Source organism: Pygocentrus nattereri, chromosome 2, assembly GCF_015220715.1.
Source record: "Pygocentrus nattereri isolate fPygNat1 chromosome 2, fPygNat1.pri, whole genome shotgun sequence".
NCBI lineage: Eukaryota > Metazoa > Chordata > Actinopteri > Characiformes > Serrasalmidae > Pygocentrus > Pygocentrus nattereri.
Genome location: NC_051212.1, coordinates 19,772,841 through 19,797,299, shown reverse-complemented (window position 1 = coordinate 19,797,299; position 24,459 = coordinate 19,772,841). Strand labels below are relative to the sequence as shown.

Here is a 24,459-nt window from a genome sequence, read left to right as displayed (position 1 = left end):
CCCGGCATGTCTTTCAGGCACAACCTTTCAACATGCCACACTCTCTATCATTCTCTCTCTCTCTGCTGTGGTCACTTTGCTCTTTCTGTCCTCCAGAGGCATGATAGGCATTCACCGGGGCTGCCCAGTGACACCAGTGCAAAGCATTAGACACGCAAGCATGCATAAACACACACACACACACACACACACACACTGGAAAACCATTCCTAGTATCAGGCTCTGGCTCTCCATCTCAAAAACCATCAGCAGATAAAAGGACAGAATGCTTTGTTGTACTGTAGTTATATCACTCTCATGTGATGGAAAAAAATGGATTAAGCCCATTAGTAAAAGATGGAAAAGGGTATTAAGTACAAACACAACAAATTATTCCCACTCTCTCCCCTTTTTGGCTCTGTTCTGGCTCCGCAACCTGTCACCTTTGACCTTCACTAGCTCTGTGGGAGGCTACCAGCAGATGCAAATGCAGATACACTGAAAAGGCAATGCACTGACATTACATTTAAAAAACCCTAAATTCAGTACATTACTTTCTCAATTAAAAACGCTAGAGCTCAGACCTTGAATTACAGCAACAAACCAGAGGCAGACACAGACAGTTCTCTAGAGTATATGACATATGCCACAAACATGTTGTGCTGACTGTATTGTATGAAACAGGCCTTACTAAAAAACGAAGCAGAGAGAGTGGATGTTAACAGCATGGAATTTTTGATTATATCACCGTGCACTAGTGTGCAGAGGAACAATATTAACCAATATTATCATGCTTTACTATCCCCCTCCCACCACCCCACCTATCACCACGCAAAAACGTTTAGTTAGCCTAGAGACCCTACCTAAGAAACATCATTAAAAACATCAGGAAGAAAAATCAGGTCATTGAGGTCATTGCTACTATGCTTTAGATTTGTTTGTTATGCTGCCAGTAACATGTCACATTGGTTTAAAATGGCAAATTTAGATTACATTACATTTACAACATTTGGTACTTTTGGGAACTACTAGTCTAATCATGCTACAGAAGTAAGTTAATATGCCATAAGAAGTCTTTCCCAGAGGTGTTCTTTGATATGACAGCCTGACATGATTGTTTGGATTGAGGAATCAGACCAGTCTGCTGAGTGGATGGCAGAGGTGTTATCCACTATGCTATACAGTGTAAAGACATGGAGCCTTATTACAGAAAGATTCTAACTCTAAATCTGTCTAGGTCATCACACTTTTGTTGTGATTTTTTTTTTTAAACGATAGCTGCCAGCTAACCAGATTACGTTTTAAGAGTTATTTTGGCCAGGTGTTTGCAGGTTGTCAATTGTTTGGTCACAAAAATAAAAATCAATTATCAACTTCAAGTGAGTAATTCAGGATTTCATAACTTGACATAAGATAGAATTCCTAAGTCATATTTTGCTTGTATAATATGAATTTGGGACAAATCTTATTGAAACCTTAACTGCTGTAATATGGGCCTGGAAGGTTAATGTTATTTAAATTCTCACACTATTTGTTTTTTGAATTTTGGTGGTGTGTGTTCTGTGGAAATAACAGATAATAAATGTTAACCTCACCCTTCTTGCCTTTAGATTACAGTTGGTGTGGTTCAGTGGGTAACACTAGACTGATATCCTGCTAGGGAAACAACAAAGAGTCCTTGGGTAAAACTCCAAATTCTGCAAAGTCTGTAAAATGATTAGAAGTCACTCTGAAAAACACTGTCTGCCAAATATCATAAAGCTAATGTAAGTTTCTTTTTTAAAAAATATTTTGTCAGTGTAATGTTGAATGAACAAACAAATCTACACTGTAAAAATGGATTGTCAGTCCAATAAAAAAATGATTAAATGTAATAATAAGCATTCAAATTAGTTTTATCCATCTCAAAAAATACTTTGAAACAATGATTCATTCACAGTATTTTTAGGTTAAATAAAACTAGGTAATTTACTTATAAATTACCACATTAAATATTTTTGTTTAGGTTAAATTGACAAAACAATTTTACCCTGTAAGGTGGTTAATCAAATTAACCCTAGAAGAGATGACTACAACCCAGGAATTTTAATGCACCACGTTGCACTGATATTTTGAGTTCTCTCAACAGTTTCTTAAGTGCATGCTATGTCTCTTTTGACTGAATGGGATTTTTGCCAGTGCTGGTCTAAACTTGCAACAGTTGCTAGTTGCTAAATAACCATTTTGACATGGATAGTTCAGTTCGGCTAGTACAGCAAAATGTATTGAGTCAGATCCAAACGTTAGACATATTGAAATAGTGTGGCTAAACAAAGTACAATACATGCTTGGCAAGTTGGCACCTAGACTAAAATTTAACCCGGATGTATCAGTAGCCCATTCTTCATAGCAGAGCCAAATGCAGCTTAGCAGGACAACTTAACACGCCAGTTAGATTTGATAGAACTGTTGGCCAATATTCAAAATAGGTGTGACAGAGCAGCAGGAACATGAAGTCCACTTTCAAACTGAGGCTGTTAAGAATACTGGGACCATATCTCAAATTCCTAAGGGTATAGAGTACATTTGGAGATATTCCAAGCATGATGTCTAGACTTTATCAACTTAAAGATCATAGTGATCCTAAGCATTAATTCTATCTATCTAAAATTCTATTCTATCTAAAACTTCATTTACTACAGTACTCTGTTTTATTTTATGGGACTAACTAAGAACCCAGAATTACAAAGTGAAGCACAGCATAAACCTTTATTTTGTTTGAAGGACCCACCTGTAACATTTGTGTGGGTTTATTTACCTAAAATAGCCATAACTATTTCTTACATGACCATTTTCCAACCCTTTTTATGTCTTATGTACAGGCTGGTTCTGATACAATGCCTTAAAAACTAAAATATATAAGTGACCTCTGTTCAAAATGGGTTGCTACACTGCGCCTCATTCAAAAAGCAGTCTTCATTGAGAATTGGTAAAGTGCTGTAGGGTGAATAGGTGGATATATGCAAATGAGCTGTTTTTTTTGTGACTTCCCAAAAACAATGATTTCAAAATGAGCTGATTAATTTCCATATATGGGCTGTGTGAATGGTACATTTACTTACAGTTACATAAACTTTAACAGTGTTTTCATAATACATCAAACTCTGGTTTCCAAAAAGTGAGGAAAATTTGTTTTTCCATGATATAGGTCCTTAACTAACGAAAACCTTTATGCCCTTGGTTGACAGTGAGCTCCACTTATATTAAATGGAGGCCAGTACAGTAGCAGGGAGGTACGGGGAGCCGGCTGTGATAGCTCAGAGAGCAGGAGGTCGCGTTGCTTCATACAGCCACAGGGATCACATACTGACAACAGATGGGCTGTCTCAACGCCTTTGATTCTCCCTCTCTCTGATCTTAATTCAAAAAACAAAAAGGAAATACAGCCAACAGGTGTTTCTCACATGGTGTGAGTGCATGTGTATGCATTTTTACTGAGAATTCCTCCTCTTGTTGATGCAGTTGCTAGATTAGGCTTGACAGGCTTGTATATGAGAATAACCTGCTAACAGAGGTGAGTAAAGTTTAATGTAAAGGCATTACATACAGTTGCTCACTTGAATAGGCATTCTAGAGGGCAAATACTGTGCTACATTTCATACATACGACCTTTATTAAAACACTAAACTTTCAACAAAAAAAAATAAAAATACAAATTGCTATGTTATATGCAAATTTCACAGTACAGAAATGTTCCACACCAACACAGTATCTACAGTAAACAACACAAGAGCATGAAGGTGAATATATGAAATTCAATAGTCAGCACTGTGCAGTGCAGGTACAATGGAGTTCAAAACACAATGGTCACAGCGATGACCTCTGGCATCAAAGACTCATGAAAGGGTCCGTGGGAGTGGCATTGAAACTGGCATCAGCAAAAATAGCCAGCGTACCAACAGTGGTGAAGATGACGAAGATCCAGAGGAAGAGGCGATCGACCACCATGGCAACATACTGCCAGTCTTCTTTCAGCTAAAGCAGGGAGGGGTAGAGAAATAAAGGGAAGAAAAAGATGAATAGAGGAAAGAGAAGAAGAAGATAAATGATAAAGGAATGGATAGCAGTAGAGGAAGAACGATACTGAGAGAGCTGACAGATATGTGAGAAATATGAAAAGGTCTTCAGAAAGGCATATAGCAGAACCTGAAGAATGACTTTAGAGTTTTTCTAACTGCTGACAGCAGACTAAAGGTTTGCAAAGTACTGTCCAAAAGGTTTCCAGGATGTCAAAATAATGATGATTGTTGTATCTGTTTTCTCATTTCACAAGAAGTGTATAGTAGCTGCATCATACCTTGCTTTCTTACCTTTGGCAGCTGCAGAAGCTACAGGTTGGAATGACAAAAAAAAAAACTAATACTGAAAACACATTACTGTCAAGCTACTGACACTCTTCCAGGTGCACACAGATGCTACAATTGGCCAATTTATCCCAACATTACAATGTTGGTGTCAAACTCATGACATCCAAACCCACCAAATCGATGAGTCATGAATCTGGCAGCTTAATATTCTGCTGCATGTGCAGGTTCATCTTATTCCCTGCACTTTTCCAAAGAGCAAGGTTAACTTTATCATATTTTCATTATTAATGACCAAGTTGACTGTGCAGGATGTTTGGCATAAACCCAGCAGTATGCTTGCTAATGAGTACAATGTGAAAAATCTAATTTAGCCTGTAAATAGACTGACAGCTACGAAGGTCAGCAACACCTGCTATAACGAGTCATGAAGAACAGCAAATCATGAGATTGATTAGAGCCATAATGATGCTTCAGGATCTTAAAGCAACAGTTTAGAAAAAAAAAATAAAAGGCATAAAATTCACCACTTACCCCAAATGAACAGACAATAAATGATTGGTGTCTAAAGTTTGCTTTGTTAGTTTTGAGTTGTAGATAAGAGGCTAATGCAGCTAACAAGTAATGGCTTATAGCCTCCAATTAGCATTGGACAAACTGCATGCCTAAATCATCACACGCTTTCCTTAAATGAAAAATGAAAAATATAAGCATTGCTATACCTGACCTGTTACTCGCAACTTGTAGGGACAGACTGATTTTCTGGTTTAAGAGCTTGGAAGACCCTCTTCTGATGATACCTTAATGTATCTTGGATATCAGAAAGCTGAGGTCAGCGCTAGGAAGCCAAATATCCTTACAGTAGAGCGAATGGATTACTCAAACAACAGAAGAGCATGAAAACAAGCTAAAAGCCAAAAAAACCAAAAAAAAACAGCTTAGATAGGCATGAATTCCATGCTGGTCTAGGCTGGTTTACGCTGGTCTAGTGCTGATCTGATGCTGGGTTGTTATCAAGGTAGATTCCAAACTATCTAGATAGATATTATTTCAGTTTGATTTCTTGTCTTGGGTAGAAGTGTAAAAACTTAAAGTAGGTAAAAGTTACACTATTGAGAGCTTGGTTGTATTTATTAGGATATAGATTAGTATTCAGAACTGGTTGACACCACAGGGTTTCTCAGTGGCTGTATGATGTATTTGTGTAATGCATGCATTTCAGTGAGAAAACATGACTGAATGAAAAGACAAAACAATATAAAATATTTCTGTCAATGAAGCTAAGGGATATGATTTTGCACTACAGAATGCTGCATAGCCCAAATAACATATTACATGCTGGTTTTAGGCCTGAATATTACTTTAAATAATGTCATATGGACTTGCTTATGTGATTTCTGACACTGCATAACATACTGCTAATTTATTAATCATTTTTGTAGATAACACTATGTCATTCCTTTTTAGTTACATTAATCTCTTTTTGTGCAAAACTAAACAAGGAAAATGCAGATATCAGACATAACTTGGCTGACTGACTACATCTGGGATAAAGGGAAAATTGTGTAAACTTTTTTTTTTTTTACGTTTCTCTTTAACAAAGGCCCGACAAAAGATATTCCTGATGGCTCAGTTATCTTCTTTAATAGCTCCACTTATGACACATATAACTGCCAGATTTACTAGTTATAGATTGGAGCCAAATACACTTTGCAGTAGAAATTACAGTGACTGAGTCTCTCACAGCTTCATAGTCCTTCTCAGCCTGTAGCTGCTCGGCGATGTAGCAGATAGCCTCCACAGCAGACTTCAGCTCTGGGGGCAGAGTCAGGTAGTGACTGGGGCCATCAATAAACTTCCGCAGGTCAGTGCACAGGCCATCTGGCTGGTACCTGCAACACAATGCCATTACTGATTACAAAAGGTGGTCACTTTAGCAAGATACTTTAGCGATATGCCCAGACAAGCGCTACTGTAACATTGTAAAGCAACAGTAATAGCAATACAAAGTTCTCAGACTGCTGGCAAAAGGGATATGAAGTGTCTAATGATTAAATATATAGATTAAAAATATCTACAGATTAAAAAATATAGACTGAACATACCTATAGATAAAAAAAAAAAACACAGACATTAACTGCTTACATTGTTTTGAAAGATATAAAAAAAGCTTATATAAAAAGTCTTTATTATACCATGGCCTGCCAGAGCTGACACCCTGATGAAGGTCATTCCCAAAATGCTTTGGGTTAGCTTTTAAACTTTATAGACATGATAGAACTGAACTGCTATCTTCTAGCTGGTGAATTAAGGTCTCTGTTATTGGAGTGTGTGGTATCATGATGTCTAGATCTCTATGTGGCCTTCAGAAAGAAAATGTTTAATACCCATGAGTCTTGGAACAGGTTTAAGAGGATTTCCAAAATATTGGAAATCAATCAAGCTACTGTCTGGAAGATAAAGTGAAGAAGAATTAAAACCCCTGCCAACTTATCCAGGCAAGGCTGCCCCAGCAAATCTAACCAGGGAACAGACTGTAAGATGCTGATAAAAGCCTCTAAGAACCCCCAAATTTCATCACAGGATCTGCACTTAGCTTTTGCCACTGTTGATGTAAAAGCACAACCATCTACAATTAGAAAGAGGCATTTTTGCCTCTTACCTTCATTAGAGGGGCTATTTAGACAGCAGATACTACAAGAGGAAGTACTTGCTGTTTAAATAGAAAATCAGGACAAGACTAAAATTTGCTAATGAATTTCTAGGCAAGGACCAGGATTTCTGGAAAAATGTGCTACAGACAGCCAGTCAAAGAAAGAGTTTTTTGAGAACAGTAAGACATGCTGTGTTTGGTGAAAACCAGAGTTATTAGACCTAAGTACCAGAATCATGTTGGGTGAAAACCAAAGATCAGAAGAACTTCATACCACCTATAAAGAATGGTGGTGGAAATGTTATGGTTTGGAGATGCTTTGCTGCCTCAGGGCCTGGCCAAGCTGTAAATTATACAATGAATGACTATGAATTCTCTTTCACACCAGGCAGTACTTGAAGAGAATGTGAGACTATCTGAAAAAGTTGAAGCTGAAGAAGCGAACATTCTAACAGGATAATAATCTCAAACTTACAAGTATCCATCAAGGAATGGCTCAAAAGGAAGAAATGGAGGCTTGTGCAATGGTCTAGTCAAAGCCGTGGTCTGAATCACATTGAAATGCTGTGCATTCATGTATGTTGATGTGTTTGTGTCTTTAAGCGTTTTTGCTCCTTTTGCTCCAATTCCAAGGAACTATCGACAGTTTCAGATGCTAATTCCTCACCATCGTGACCACATAACCTACATTTTAGCTTCATACTTGTTACTGAATTTTTTTGGCATTTACTGAATTTTAAAGTAAATAACCAAATAAGCCTTAAGCTTATTAAATTAATTATAAGACTGAAAACAACTGAATTACAAGCCTGCAGTTAAAGCAGAGAAATTAAACCTGTCTTTTCTTTCTAAGTAGGTTAATCTGGCTCCAGCAGGCACACAATATACATAAAATATTGTAGCGTTTACCACTATTAAAGAAGACACATAAGTTATGAACAAGTTGTTGTGCTTTATTAAAGGCTGTAGTCAGCTTCAGCCATGCCATACAGAAAGCAAGACTTTAGGTTAACAGCTAGCTCTAGCATTAGCTCAGGTCTGCACTCACCCACATCCGAGCCCAGATTTGCTAGTTCTGTTGTACAGGCATAAACACAGAATAAAGCTGGCTAACCCGAACCTTCATAATACTGCAGAACACATAATCTGGGACCAACATGACAAACATTTCTTGAACATGTTAACTTGAATGAACTTGAATGAACTTGCTACAGTATTTCCTGTGAATAACTGGCCAATGCCCAATGGATGGTCAGTGTATTTTGCATACACTGCTCCCTTTTAATGTAAAATGAGAATTCCTAATCTGGGTGGTGCATACGTAAGCAGGGTTCTCACTAATCACATTGTCTCACCCACACATCTTTACCCAAAGTGTGTTTCTCTATGGATGCTTTCTTTTGAGCAACCTACCTAACGCATACATGCTGGATATTTACTATAACACAAACACTGTGTTCCCTGAGACTCTGTGGGTTTGTGTTATATACTGTTTCTCTGTAAGAGTTATTCAGTAATCGTAAATTATTCACAAACTCAGAAATGAATATGTAAATTATGAGAGTGATTAACTGAATTGTGGATCCACATACAGAACTTTAATGTGTAAGAGGTAATCAGACTGTTACGTTTTATGGAATTGCACAGGTTAAACAGGCCATTACTAACAGCATTGACCACCTCAGGCTACTGTTCACAATTTCACATGCCTGTGCCACTTTGTCCTTGAAGAAAAGGGAGCTAACACTTACAGCTTTGATATACATTGTCTAGACAGCTGTGTGTTTATGTCTGTATTTGTGTGTGATACAGCAATATAGAAGTAATCCCAAATCAGAGAGATGGGCAGCTTCGCCAAAATTTTGTCAAGGTGACTCCTACCATCGCTCCCAATCCCCTTTCCTCCTTTCCACTTCCTCTCACCATCTCTCTCTTTCTTCTCTCTCTCTTTTTCCTTTTTGTTTAATCTCAGCTCTCTGGTGACTGTTTGACCACCCATTTAATTTCTCCTGCATGTTGATAAAATGGCTATCCCAACAGCTGCTGTGTTGTGTCTGTTCTCCAATTGTCTCTCTGTTATAAAGTTATTAAACTCTCTCTCTCTCTCTTTCTCGATCTATATATGTCTCTATCTAGCTCTCTCTCTCCCTCTCTCCATCCTTTTACAGCACCAGTTAATCAGTTAATCTGCTTGCTCTGGTAGTAATTCCACCATCTAAGCACTGGGGGGCAGTGTAGTTCTTCACTTCTCACTGCACACACTCTTCTGTCGCTCTGTTGTGAACTGATTGAGTATTCCAGACATGGTGCGGCTGCTGTGGTTTACTCAGAGTGCACTGGTAGCCTCCGCATCACTCTTATTACAGAGGAAAGCCCATTTCTGATTGTTTCACATTTTGATGTGTATTTACCTAAACACACACACACACACACACACACACACTGCCATACCTAAACACACTGCACAACCTACTTAAACAAGGTAAATAAAGCAGGTAAATTCATTCAGTGCTGAGCCTAAGTAGAGTTTTAATCACAATCATCTGTTCCACATGCTTTCTTTTTGTTTATTTATGTAAGGGTGAATAGCAGCAAGATTTGCATGCATTAACAAAATTAAATATATCAGCAGCATTAATCCATATTCTTTCCATGTTAACAAAGCAAATATGTAGCCTGGTATGTAACCAGAAAGCTATCAGCTGGAACCACTCACTCCGTACTCAAGTAATTTGTGAATCACTTGTCTGTTCAAGGAATAGTTTTGGTGTCCAAGGACAAGCCCCAAGTTGCATGTATCATGTTATGCAGATGAACCAGACACTCACAGAAACAAAATATGTGGGTTTTATTACAACCCCAATTACAAAAAAGTTGAGATGCTATGTAAAATGTAAATAAATTTAAGTAAAAGTTGAATGCAATGATTTGAAAATCTCATAGACCCATATTTTATTCACAATAGAACACAGAAGACATATCAGATGTTTATCAGAAATCACATATCAGAAATTGAGACATATTTTACCATTTCATGAAAAACTTAAAATTTTTTAGAAAATGATGGAAGCAACTCATCTCAGAAAAGCTGGGACAGAGCCATGTCTACCATTGTGTAGCATCCCCTGATCTTTTACCAATTGTCTGTAAATGTCTGGGAAGAGGTATGTTGTCCCATTCTTGTCTGATGTAGGATTCTAGCTGCTCAACAGTCCTGGGTCTTCTTTGATAGATTTTTTCATTTCATGATGCATCAAATGTTGTCTATTTGTGAAAGGTCTGGACTGCAGGCAGGCCTATTCAGCACCCAGACTCTTGTTCTGTAAAGCCGTGCTGTTGTGATGGTTGTCGTGCTGTATGTGGTTTAGCATTGTCTTGCTGAAATATGCAAATAAGACCTTCCTTGAAAGAGATGTCTAGATGGAAGCATATGTTGCCAAAAGCTGTATATTTCGTCCAGCATTAATCATGCCTTAACAGATGTGCAGGACACCTATGCCATGTACACTAATGCTTCCCTATACCTACATCATGGATGCTGGCTTTTGAACTGTGTGCTAATAACAAGCTGGAAGGTCTTTACTCTGGAGGATGCAGTGTCCATTATTTCCAAAAAGAATTTAAAATTTTGATTAATCTGACCACAGGACACTTTTCCACTTTGCCTCGGTCCATTTCAAATGAGCTTTGGCCCAGAGAAGATGCCAGCGTTTCTGGATCCAGTTTATATATGGTTTCTTATTTGCATGATGCAGCTTTCACTTGCACTTATGGATTGCATGGCAAACTGTGTTCACAGACAATGATTTCTGGAAGTGTTTCTGAGCCCATGCAGTGATTTCCTGTATAGAATCATGCCTGTTTTTAATGCAGTGCTGCCTGAGGGCCTGAGAATCACAAGCATCCAATATTGATTGTGGGCCTTGTCCCTCGCACACAGAGATTTCTCCAGATTCTCTGAATCTTTTGATGATATTATGTACTGTAGATGGTGGGAAAGTCCAAAGTCAGTTTTCCGAAATTGTTCCACAATCTTTAGATGCAGTTTTTCGCAGTTTGGTGAACCTCTGCCCATCTTTGCATCTGACAGACTGCCTCAGAAAATTATTTATTATAATTATTATCATTATTAGTACCACTTACTTTTCCAGCCTTTTGTTGGCCCTGTCCCAACTTTTTTGAGATGCGTTGTTCTACATGTGGTAAATAATAAAATATAATAAAATATTAAAATAAAATAAAATATGGGTATATGAGATTTGCAAATCATTATAGTTTTTGTACATTTTACACAGCGTCCCAACTTCTTTGGAATTGGGGTTGTACAAAGGGGCAAACCAAAGGAGTAGTCAATAAACCAAGCCAGGTCAGATTCATGAGGGTAATAAACAGGTACATGGGGAACCAGAGAGCAAAGTAAATAAACATAACACAAAAATAAGCAATGTTCAAAGGCCAAAGCAAAAAACAATAAAAAACCAAAACACAAAACCAAAGAGAATCCAAAACAGCAAACAAGGGACGAAAAAGGGGTAAATAATATACCAAAAAAAAAATGCTCAGTACGCAGTAGATAAGTCAATTGGCAATACTTTGCAAAGAGCAACTGACACTGAACAAGTATATATACAGACAGAGAAATTGAGAACAGGTGAAGGCATTTAGAACTTGGGGGAAGAGGATCTGCGCAACTGTTCGTGATTGGTAGGTATAGGGCCTGTGATGTTGAAACCAGATGAATCATTGGAGATGGAGTTTACAGGCTGGTTGGAGACTTCAGAGGAACCGAGTAGCGTGACAGCAAGGAAAGTAAAGCTAATTTACACAACTAGCATGGCTAAATCACAAACACTTGCCTCAAAATAATAATGCTTATGGGGTTCTGACACTTATCTATCAAGAAAAAGTACAGACAATTTCAGGTCACAGGATGGTTTATACTATTCATAGTGCTCTTGCAAAGAAGGAACTACTATGTCGAAATAGAGAATAATGTTTCTGAGAGCATGACAGCAACCCGTGGTGTCCCTCAGAGTTCTATTTTTGGGCTGCTCTTATTTAATTTATACAGGATTCTGCCAAATCCTGTATGACTTTGGGATATCTTACCACAACTATGCAGATGATATTCAGATTTTCTTGATCCTTTCTCAGCACCCATTACGGACCACAAACAAGCTCTTCACTCACTTTGTAAGTGCCAAGAGCTCATCACTAACTAGAATGGGACAAAACTTTCTGCAGTTGAATGAAGATGATATAGAGATTATTTTATTTGAGAATAGCAATAAGAGGCACAGACTAGCTGCCCATCTGGATTTGAGATCCCTAAAATCTAAATAATTACCACATAACTTTAATGGACTTACATCTCAGTTTTAGCAGTCACGTCAAAACAATTACTAAATCACCATTTTATCACCTTAAAATCATCAACAAGATAAAAGATTTTCTGACTAAACTAGACCTAAAAAACTCCACCACAACTTTATTTCTAGCAGTACTGATTACTGTAATGATCTCCTAACTGGAGTTCTTACTAGGAGTCAAAGAAGGGAACACATCACTCCCATTCTTAAATCCTTACACTGGTTACCAGTCTGTTACAGAATATACTTTAAGGTACTATCATTGGGCTATACATCGCTTAATGGTGTAGGAGCAGAGGCTTTACCTCATATGTTGCAGCAATATGAGCCGAGCAGAACTCCCAGATCATTAAGAACTATCAGTTAGTCCAGCCAAGGATAAAGACAAGACATGGAGAAGCAGCTTCGAGCGCTGCTCTTAAATTGATCCAGCTGACAGAAAGCATTAGAGGAGCCTGACAGTAGACACTTTTAAATCTGGGCTGAAAATGTTCCCATTAGAGCTGCTTTCAGCTCAAAACACTGTTTAAAACACTGTTAGTACTTCTACTCTTCTATTATCTTATCCTTACTATCCTATTTTTTTAATCCAATGTTTATTTTCTTCTCTTTTAAATCTATTGTTTTAATTAGTTTTTCTATTACTATTCCTCTATAACTTATTTTTTATTGGATCTCATTTGTAGAGCACTTTGAATGACCACAGTGTATAAACTGTGTTAAACAAATAAACTTGTTTCACGATTAGCTATGCAATACACTTTAATCTGATAAAGTGATAAATTGTCGTTAAATTATTTCTGAACAAATTAGTCATCATAGCACACCAATCAATGAATACCTGTTCATTCTCTTGGAAGTCTTTCACCTAGCAGGGTTTAGATTCATCCCTAATTTAACACATCTATTAGACATGCTACAGATGGAGCGAAACTCTGCATGGCTAACTGAACATGAGCAGGGCCAGCTGATGTAGCGTTCTCAATATTTAGCAAAACTATCAAAGTAGGAATCAGATTTTACAAATCACAAGCTTGCCTCTACACAGATGGAACTGACAACACCAGTACTGAATATTCTCCATACTAAATATATGAAAATGGCGAAAAGACAGCTACTAATCTGATAAAACAGATAAAGCACTCATACATTCCCAGATATGTGTGTTGTCAACATTAGTTTTCATTAATTTTAAGCTATATTAGCAAAAATGAAGAATACACTTCAGATAGCAAACATGTCTTAGCTGACTGACTACATTAAGGTAAGGAGAAAACTGTTAAAGTTTGATTTTATGCTAAACGATGACTTGGCTCTCGCACTGCTCTCACTCTCTTACTCATTCTTTCAATCCCTCCATATTAGACCACCCGCTGAACCTCCCTCTGTCCCTGCAGCGCAGGTCACCAGACACAGATGACTAATCAAGAAGGACTAATTCGACTAAGACACGGCTCTGGTGCTGCCAAGACACATCGTAAAACCAATTAAGAACCACAAGATACTGCTGCCTCATCGAATCGCCCTGATAGAGTCTCCACGTCCTTCTCCCTATCTCCTCTCCCCTTGTTTCCCTCTCACATCCCCTCCGACACAGGCCGGAGCTAATGTGTCTGAGCCAATTTGCACTGATCATTATTATTTTAGTGATCTTTTCTGATCATTCTCTCTCTCACCCACCACCACTACACACACATACAGCTCTATGGGGAACTGGAAGTGTAATTCCTGGGATGAGGCAATTTGGAGTGTAATAAACAGTCATAGATTAAGCCACGCTTTCACATAGAGAGACCACACACCCACTCACACATACACACCCATAGTAATACAACACAGTACTGGGCTCAGACAACCCTTCATTATTCAATTTCTCATCAAAACAGGCATAAAGTACAAGTTATTCACTTTTCAGGAGACATTTCTGAAGATATATGAGATACACATGAATCCACATGCATAAGAAAAAGGAAAGTCAAAGGAACGTAAATTGGAAATATAGAGTTTACAAAACTGGAGTTCAAAAAACTAAAAAAATGAGGGAAAATGAGAACTATCTAAAACTGAACTTCAAAGGTGTGGAAAAATATCCTTGCACATTTCTTAGAAAAACTGAAAGGAAATCTTACAGAAATAACGGATGCTGTGAGTGAACACAATAAATATGGGAAAATGTAATAATATGTTTAGTTGTTATGGATTCTGTAATTTGTGGAGTTACCTGCTTTTTCTGGATGCTGAAAAATGAACAACTTGTACTTTTTGAATAGAATTTAAATGAAGGGTGGATTTTTGCAGTGCTGTACATCCTTGATACGTTACATAGGAACATGCTTAAATATGTGTGGTGTAGCAATATCACAGCAAACCACAACAGGCAATTCACAATTATTACTGGTGCTGCATTTTCATCTGTTTCCCTGCATTATTACAAAGATAAGGTGTATATAATTAATGTGTTAGTATGATTTATATTATTATAGCCCCTCAAACCCATTAGAAGGCTTCAATTGCTTAAACTGCTTCCATTTTAATAGCTCTCCCTCACAGAAACATAACTTACATATTGGTTTCATTCTAATTCGGACGTCTTTATAGCAGTTTCTGAATTATAGGTTTTAATATTAATAACTGGATAATATGTCAGCAGTTTAAGAGGTAAGGACTGTTGAAGTTCCCTGTCGTAAATGCAGATTTTAGTGTGAGTGAGTGGTGGCCACACCTGTTGGGTTTGGGAAAGAGCACACAGGTGTTAGGCTTCCTAATGAAATATTCATCTGCTGCTCGACTGATGGCTTTTGGGTTCTCCTTCTTGGGTGGTCTTTCCAGAGACAGCGGTGTCTCCACTTTGGGCCTCAGGAGCCCCAGATACGGAGGCAGCATGTGGATGAAAATCTGAAAGGAACCAAAATGAAATCAGTGCTGACAATTTTATTTATATATAGTAATTTACTGAATGTTTTCACAATCAGGTTTGGTAAAAGTCAAAACAATAAAAATGGGCTTATCTGAACTGAGCAAACTACGGATGGGCTTTAAGTGTTTCCAAAAATTTAATGGAAAAAAAAATCATGAAAAAAATGAACTAGGTAGCCTTTTTAATAATCTTGACAATAATCAATGATTGATAGGTTTTTTAATTGAATAATTAACTGATATATGAAAGCAGTCATTTGTAGATGGTGGTGGTTGGTTAGTGTAGTGTGGTGGATGGTTAGTGTAGTGGGTAACACCTTTGCCTTCTACGCTGAAGACTGGGGTTCAATCCCCAACCAGGGCAAGCACCCTACACTATACCAATAAGGGTCCTTGGGCAAGACTCCTAACACCACCTTGGCCTACCTGTGTAAAATGATCAAATTGTAAGTCGCTCTGGATAAGAGTGTCAGCAAAATGCCGTAAATGTAGATTGTGTCATGTCTGAGACTAGAACCTGTGTAGTTCAAGTCTTTAAAATCTGCCATAAACACTAAACGTTTAATGGTAGCAGTTCCATGAAATTACTGAAGCAGCTGCCAATAAATGGTGCGTTTGTGATTCTAGTGTGTAATTAAGATAAAAACAACATCTGCTCTTAAAGTCAGTGAATGGCAAATCCTTCAAAGTTTCCTTTAGAGTGAATATAACTGTACACAGAAACTGCTGATGAGAAACAGGTCAGCGTGTAACAAAAATGTCCTTCTTCATTGCAATGAGATTAACAAGTCTTGGAGTGCTGGTCATAGAAAGGCAAACAGATGCCCTGCTGTTCATGAGCTACAAAAGATAGCATTGATGAGCTACGTTCCATCGTTCCAGTGCAAGACGCAGGAGCCTTTTAACAAGCCCTGTGCCTCACGCATGAGGTGAAATTTTTACCCTCGTTTTGTTTTAATTACCAATTGTCATGCATTGTTTAGGTAAAGGTTTAATTAATGAGCAAACATTTACACTTGTTAAGGTGCAGTAAATGCTGCCCCGGATCAAAGAACTTAAGAGCGTAACTTAAGATTCTTTGTTTCAGGGCCATTTCCTTGAATAACCTTGAATGGCAATAACTCACTAAAAAAAGCAGTGAGGTAGTGAGCAGCTGCCAACTATTTAAGCTACAGACAGCAGAGGCTGCCAGGCATGACTTCACAAAGTGTCCAAGAGACAGAAAGTGATGCTCTGAGGGTCCATGCACTGCTCACACATACACACAAGCCCAAGGGTCAAATCCATAAAGAATCTTAAGACAGAGAGTGCTTTTTGGAGTTTAGAAACAAAAAAGGAGCTTAGAATAACACATAGATGATTTGTGAATATAAGTCAGAGAGCCTGTAAACAGCAAAAATCAGTGTATAATAACTGCATATTAAAGGGGTAGTTTGGCCTAAAACTAGCACTCAATACGTCATCTGTTACATTATGCAGCAGTGCAGCATTGCATCCCTCAACTTCATCACCTTGGTAGAATTCACCATTTTGTATCCTTTCATGTGTTTTTGTTCATCAATGTTCTCTCACCACAATACCCAGCATGCATTACACTAATACATCATACAACCATTGGGAATTCCCCCAAGGCAATAAAGAAATCCTGATAGCTAGCATTGCCACTGATATAGAGGCTAATAAATACAAACAGGATATTTGGCCTCCTAGCAGTAATGCTTGCCATTTGGCCTCCTAGCATTAGTCAGCAACTATTCGTCCCAAAGCGCTTATAGTTTCAAAAGTTCCTCCCACCTTCAGCATATATCATCTGAAGGGGAAAAAATGGAAAATCTCACTCTCGAGAATACTGTGGCACCACTGCAGGGTGTAGACATGTTTACAGCAGATTGTAGCAACGATTACCTTTTTCATTTTTGCCAGAGTGCCACTTCAACAAGTAGCTAATTGGATGTCAGCCAATTATGTCATTACCATATTTAATTTGTTCAATTCTTGATTACTATACTTTTGCAGTTACACTGAACTAAAACATTATTGTACTCATAGGTTTTCATAGCCTTTTTTTTGTTTGTTCCACAAATCTCAATACATATTGTGTGTATCATGAAAATGTCTTCATAAGTCATACACAAGCACACTGATTTAATTCTGAACAAAAAAGCAGTTTTGCTGTTTTACTCTTAAGTGTCTGCTTGCATAAGAGGTTTATCTATTACATTAGGGGTGACATCTGTTGGTTTTCTCAGAACCAGAATTAAAGCCTTCCTGTGAAACAGCACAAGTCAATTTGGACTGAGCCCCAAACTGGTGATTAAGGTACTGAGCCATCAATGTCAGACACGCATATACTGTAAAGCAGTTTTCACTTGCTTCGAATGTAGCCAGTCAAGATATGTTTAGTGTCTGTTTGCTGCATAGCTAAAAACATCCATCCATCCATCCATTTTCTAAGCCGCTCCTCCGTCAGGGTCGCGGGGGGTGCTGGAGCCTATCCCAGCAGTCTTCGGGCGGAAGGCAAGATACACCCTGGACAGGTCGCCAGTCCATCACAGCGCAGACAGACATTCACTCACACACTCACACCCAGGGGCAATGTAACATGTCCAATTGGCCTGACTGCATGTCTTTGGAATGTGGGAGGAAACCAGAGAACCCGGAGGAAACTCACGCAGACACAGGGAGAACATGCAAACTCCACACAGAGAGGACCCCGGTCACCCAGCAGGGGAATTGAACCCACGCCCTCCTTGCTGTGAGGCGACAACGCTACCCACCATGCCACATGCTGCCCATAGCTAAAAACAGTAGAAGTAATTTGAAGCCTGAATCTTGTCTGTACTTTCGGGCAATTTCATACCTCACAGTGTCATACAGAGTCGAAAGCCACATAAGCAGGTCTACATGAGATTATTTATTTACAGCTTGTGTAGTTTGAGGTAAGAGTATGATGATTTAGATGTGCAGTTTGTATGATGCTAATTTGCCATCTTCAGACATCAAAGCATTTCTACATTGACTACTTTTGGCTTACAGTAAAAACTGTGTATATTTTGGCCAGAACATCACTTAATGCAGTGAGCATAAGATTATTAGAGATCATTTTATGTGGAACACAGTCCAACTGCCTAACAAACAAGTAACAACTATAGTGAAAAGAAAGTCACAGAGTACAAGTTTAATAATCTACTACTCTACAAATGTTACGCACTCTCACTTCCACGTGCACTTTTCATTCCTCTTTATTTAACTTGTTTGTACTACTTTCCTTTTCCGTGCATTTCTTATGTTTTCCGCCATCTTGCATTCTCAAGAGGTTGTAGTTCCATCAGAGGATGATAATCTGTGTGCAGGCCTGTCTCTCCGCTCTTGGTGGTGATCTGGAGGAGAAAAGCCTCTCACCCCTGCTCTAATGGACTTTCAATAATGTGCAGGCCAGTGCCACTGATAGAGGTTAATGACATAACACGGCGAGCGAGCTGTTTGGAGAGCTGCAGTTTAATTCACTTTGGTGCCTGACTTCTTGTTAGACCAAATCTTTCTCCATTTCTATCACTTTTTATCTTGTCCTTTTAGTTGTGATGTGAAGCCCTGTCACTTGTTCTTTTTTTCTTTTTCTCAGAACACCATGTGAGACTGTTGAAAGAACAGTGAAAGAAAGTGCTGAATGGAGGCTTTTCTTAAATCTGTGCTTTTACAGGAAAGTCATGAACCTGTCAAAGGTGGCAGACATCATTAAGCTTACTGCTTAAAGGACAGCATCTCATTTGCTCACAGTAACACTCAAATCAAGCCTTCAAACAACTTACCAGTGTTTTGATACAGACTCATGTTTGTCACCAGCTAAGCAAAATATCCACCAGTGCTTCATCGTTCAACCTTAAACAAATAACGTAGTAAAAATCCAATCGACACGATTTACCTCTTATCCTACATGTAGTCGATCAGTCAAGACATGTTTCATGTCATTCATTTTCATAGATAGAAGACTCAGCACCAGAATCCAAATTAATACATACAGCTTATGACATACGAATACTTATTATTCAGTAACTACACAGACTACATTACATTGGTTGAGGTATTCTTAGGTCATAAGAGTATTTAGTAATTTAAGGTGTTAAAGAAAATGTGCTGATTGAGGCATGGAGTCTGCACAGTGCAAACTTGTAGGGTATGAACTTCCATGACTTCTTAGCTACATTAGCCTCGTAGCTCCAGTGCAAAACTAAATAAGCAAACAACAGACACTAAACATGTCTTTGCTGATCAACTACAATTGGGGAAAAGATAAAATTACCCCAGAAATAGCCGATTAGTCAAGACATGTCTGGTGTCCAAGTTTTGCTGTGTTTGCAGAAAAGATCCAGATTGACCACAAGTGCTTGTTAATTGTGAAAATTCCTTGATGAACCATTCCTTTCGAAGTCATCATATCTCCCCAGTCATGGCAAGAATGCCCCTGCTCTTGGAGGCCAATCCTAATTTAACACACCTAATCAAGCACTAAACTGTACATGGCCAACTAAACTGACTGTGCTGTATTTACCAAAAATATCAAACTAGTTTTTCCATCTCCAGCCCTAACTACACACAGAGGAACTACAGACACAGCTGCTGAATGTGCTCCATACTAAGCATGTGGTAAAACCTTAGATATGTGCAGTAGTAATAGTGTATTTGCTGTTGTTGGCTAACCTTGCGCACCCACACAGGCATGTGGTGTGTGTTGGGCGAGCGGTGGTGCAGGTTTAACACCACCACACTGAGGATGACTGAGCAGGTCACCAGGATCATGGTGAACATAAGGTAGTTGACGATGATGGGCACACCCAGAGATGTTTCTGGGACTTTGTCAGCCAATAGCAGCAGAAAGACAGTCAGGGTCAGCAGCACGTTGATGGACAGGCCCATTTTCTCTCCTGAGAATAAGAGGAAGAAGACAAGTATATTTACAATATTTGTTACTGACAAAGATATTACACCACCAAGCATAAACATTTTCACAATATATAATATATATCAGGATATTTAGTGTTTCGATGGTGTACGATCAAGTTAGAATGGACAACATTTACAAGTGAAAGTGTTACATTTAGGAAATGCTATGAATACTTTGTAACTTAACATTTGAGGAATTTACTATTTATGAAGTAGGAACTATTTGATAAATAATAAATAAAATAAAATATAATAAAATAATCGCATAAGATAACAGCAAAAGGCTGACATGCATCTATACGCTGGTTGTTGTTGTTCACAGGCTCTCTATAGTTGGTCTAAATATGTCTTTTTGTGACACAGTTAGTTGTTCTGTGTTGTAGAAGTACTGATCACACCCAAGACATACTCAGTAAAGAATATCATAATATTATCTATATCATCATTTTGCCCACCCCATTTCTTGCGTATGCCGCTTTCTTTATATATAAGATATATATTTATCACATATATCACACATATTTAAAAAAACACATGCCATTCTCTAATGTGCAGCTTCATCTCATAGGTCACTGAATTTGGACTGGATAATTGTACGTAACAGCAATATATGGAGTGGACTAAATCATCATGATCACAATGAAGATCATATTAGCGGTCATTTAATGAAGTGTAGCACTGCTGTTATAGGCCACAAGAGGGATTTATCCAGTGATTTACTGCTAACTGGTCCATGTAATTTAACACCAGTTAACTTAATGGGACACGCAGTAAGGAGATCTTACTCTAAATACTCTGACCCTCAAAAACATTGGCAGAAAATATATATGAATATGAGTACTAAATCACCAAACTCTAAACAATCCAATTTTCTACAAAGGCTCAAATCCAAGCCAAGAGGTAACTGAAAATGAGTGAGTGCCTGGCCTGCATTAAGTCCATATGGATAACTACTAGCTTGTTCCTTGATTCTATATTGATGACAAACAGTACACACAGTGCAAACATAGACAACAGGGTTTGGCTTTCTAAACATATATTGAAGCACAGTTTAAATTTCAAGACTTCTTCAACTGGTGACAAAGCAGTTTTTGGCCAAAAATGAACACAATTTTCCATGCAAACTGCATGGTCAAATCATCACACACTTGCTTCAAGCCTAATCAAGTTGTCATCAAGTAATAAACTGTACTTGTGTTGCTTATGTAGTTTCAGACAATTTAAGACATTATGTTATCTATAGAGTGATTGCATGTTTGGATGTTTATGTCTGTCTGTCAGCCCTGCGATGGACTGGCGACTTGTCCAAGCTGTATTCTGCCTTCTGCCCAATGACAGCTGGGATGGGCTCCAGCTGAGGAATGCAGTTTTTACAATGGTAATTGGTGACTATCGGCTTCTATTACTTGTTAGCTGCATTACTTTTGTAGCTCCAGTGCAAACTAAATTTCAGACACCAGACTTGGCTGATCAAGGGGAAAATTATGTGCATTTTATTTTTAGCCAAACCATCACATTAAAACTAATCTTAAACTTTTCCTGAGAAGCTGAAAACACAAATTGTCCAGCTGTCAACAACCATAGGAAAATAAAACTGTTGCAATTATCTAATCCCAGACTATATAGGACTTTCAGCAGATATATCAGATATAGTCCTCATATGTACTAGGAAAACTAGCCATTAAAGTCAATGTTTTTCAACTTCCAGATTGTCCACATTTTGCTCTGTCCCAGTTCTCTACTGTGCTAGATATTCAGGCAGTGGATAACGGGGATTTACCAGCATCAGGTGGCAGATAGAAGTTAAAGATGGCAATGATGGTAATGAGGATGCAAGGCAGGATGATGTTGAAGACATAGTACATTGGCTTGCGTTCGATGATGAGGTAGAAGGTAATGTCTTCATACAGGTCCTCTTTCTTCACATTCTTTCTGGATGGCTTGTGACGGATATGCCACTCACCGCTCTCTGTGGAAAGAAGAACAAATTTAGGGGAGTGTGTAGTGGGCTAGTTGAGGGAGTGGGGTGTGTATGTATCTTTGTGTGTATGTACTATCCCATTGTTTTCACTAAATTCATAATTTAGTCTTTAGCATTCTAGAGTTTGTATTGCTGTATTGCTATGCAATATGTATATAAATAACAAGTTATTTATATGTACTTAAATAGTTACACAGTTACACAGTGTATTACATTTACATTTGATTTACATTCTGTTTTGACAGGATAAAGACCTGAACTTTTTTGATGTCAGAGAACAAATGTATGGGAAAGATGGCTTTCCTTTTCACAAAACAAATCCCTATGTAAAAAAAAAAAAATTGGCTGGGCTTGTGTTTTGTACATGTGAGTATTTTGTGTTTGCTACATTATATTCAGTATAAAGGATAATCTGCATTCAATATAAAAATCCTTTTCAGTTCTCCATTACCAAGGCTAAGGTCATTGGAATAATCTAACCTTGTTTTGACTGCTGCTGTAAGTAGCTGAGTTAGTGAATAACACATTGGCTGGCATAAATAACTGCAGACACCATTCATATGCTGAAAGTTTCATGGGGAAGCCTCTACTGTGTTTTTCTGCTTTGATATGAGCTGGTTGTGTGTATCTATACCACTGAAGCCTGTGTCATAGATGATCTCCCGTATCTCATTGCTTTTGTCATCCAGAGCATACTGAAGATCCACCTCAGAGGAGTCATAAGTATATGAGCGGAACACCATGGTGCAGTTCTGCCAGTCGAAGGGAAAATATGTCACCTGGAAAACAAAAAGAAGGAATGTGGAGGCAAAAAAACTCAGAAAAAAAGGAACTAAAATGCCACTGGGGTCTTGACTTCAGGCTTTTTATTCTATTCTAAATATTTATTTTCTATTTATTTATATTTTCTATTCTAAATATTTAACTTTTCCTTGTGAAAAGAACTTGTTAAAGGTACACTATTTACTAAAGGTAAAGCTATTGGAGCTTTAAACCACTGTTGAACTTTTGAGGACACATTTATATTGTTTGTACCTTGATAAGCAAACAACGCACGCACACACACACACACACACACACACACACACACACACACACACACACACACACACACACACACACACACACACACACACACACACACACACACACACACAGTGAATTTTCAGATGGCAGATCAAACACAGGAAAGCAAAGACAAAGAAAAGTAGAAATAATAACGAGTTAGAGAGAGTAAAAGTTCAGAGTGGTAAAAATAGCTGAAAAGCTTGAATGTATGTATGTGTGGTTGTGTGTTTGTGCTGGGAGGACTGTGTACAAAAAAAGCTGAGGGTACCTTCCGAACGTAGTCGACATGGACATTCATTATCATTATTTAATTTCAGATTGCGTGTTCCTTAGTGATCCATTATGTTTTCTTTTGAAAACGATTACTGGTAATTCTGTTATATTAGCCAAGTGATGCCCGTATTGGTTAGCATCACACTGAGGGATGGGGGACAGGGAGAGCCCCAGCCCCAGATCTCCTCATGACAGGACCAACAATTAGACAGGACTTAGGGACTTTTAAAAATTTGAATTTTCTTGTTGATGACCATATCAACAAGTCCACAGCTCACTGAGGAAACTTTACGGAAAGGTAGTGTAGATTCAGTATGGGCTACTCTGCACGGTAGACCTGTAGGAGGCCAGAAACAAACCCATGCACCAGACCCAAACCACCATTCTGGAATGTAGCCCACTGCAGGCTCACGGTGTTCAACGACAAGCTCACACAAAACTCTGTGGAGTTGCCAAAATTGGGCCCACACTACCATTCCAGAATGAGCTTTGGACCCATAGAAAACCCTTGCTTAGACAGGGCCTGCACAGGGCCAACATTGAGAGGCCCAGTGTTGGTTATTAGTCAAACTCTAAGATAGCTCTTACAGAGCCAGTGCAGGCTCGCTTGCTGGGAAGCCCACATTGCCCACAGTAAGTCACGTTGCTGAATTGTGGCACAGGTCTTGTGTGGGCCTGAGTGTTTCCACATTGCACAGTCAGTCCACAATGATCAGTGAGGATATTGTCATGTTCGTCTATCTCAGTGTCAGTGGAGGCGTGGGAAGACTCACACAACAACGTCGAACTTTCAGTCGGATGGCGGATTTACTTGTAAATGAAAGCTTGCAACAAGCAGTATATAAAATAGGCAAATGCTCTTTCTCGGTGCAGCAGGATCGGCTAAGCCGAGGAATACGAGCACTCCAGTAACTAAAAAAAACTCTTCCCCTCAAA

The 24,459-nt window shown here is 38.4% G+C and overlaps 1 protein-coding gene across 1 annotated transcript in view; it reads right to left on the bottom strand.

Moving 5' to 3' along the window:
- Window positions 1–3,409: 3,409 nt before the first annotated feature.
- chrnb1 (cholinergic receptor, nicotinic, beta 1 (muscle)) overlaps window positions 3,410–24,459 on the bottom strand; it is a 36,801-nt gene continuing 15,751 nt past the window's right edge. Inside the window, exons 6-11 of the mRNA XM_017710297.2 lie at window positions 22,817–22,961; window positions 21,982–22,170; window positions 19,959–20,182; window positions 15,067–15,239; window positions 6,067–6,214; window positions 3,410–3,993 (exon numbers count right to left, since the gene is read on the bottom strand). Coding sequence (XP_017565786.1) covers window positions 3,847–3,993; window positions 6,067–6,214; window positions 15,067–15,239; window positions 19,959–20,182; window positions 21,982–22,170; window positions 22,817–22,961 — 1,026 coding nt within the window. The 3' untranslated portion in view covers window positions 3,410–3,846. The remainder of the gene's footprint in view (window positions 3,994–6,066; window positions 6,215–15,066; window positions 15,240–19,958; window positions 20,183–21,981; window positions 22,171–22,816; window positions 22,962–24,459) is intronic.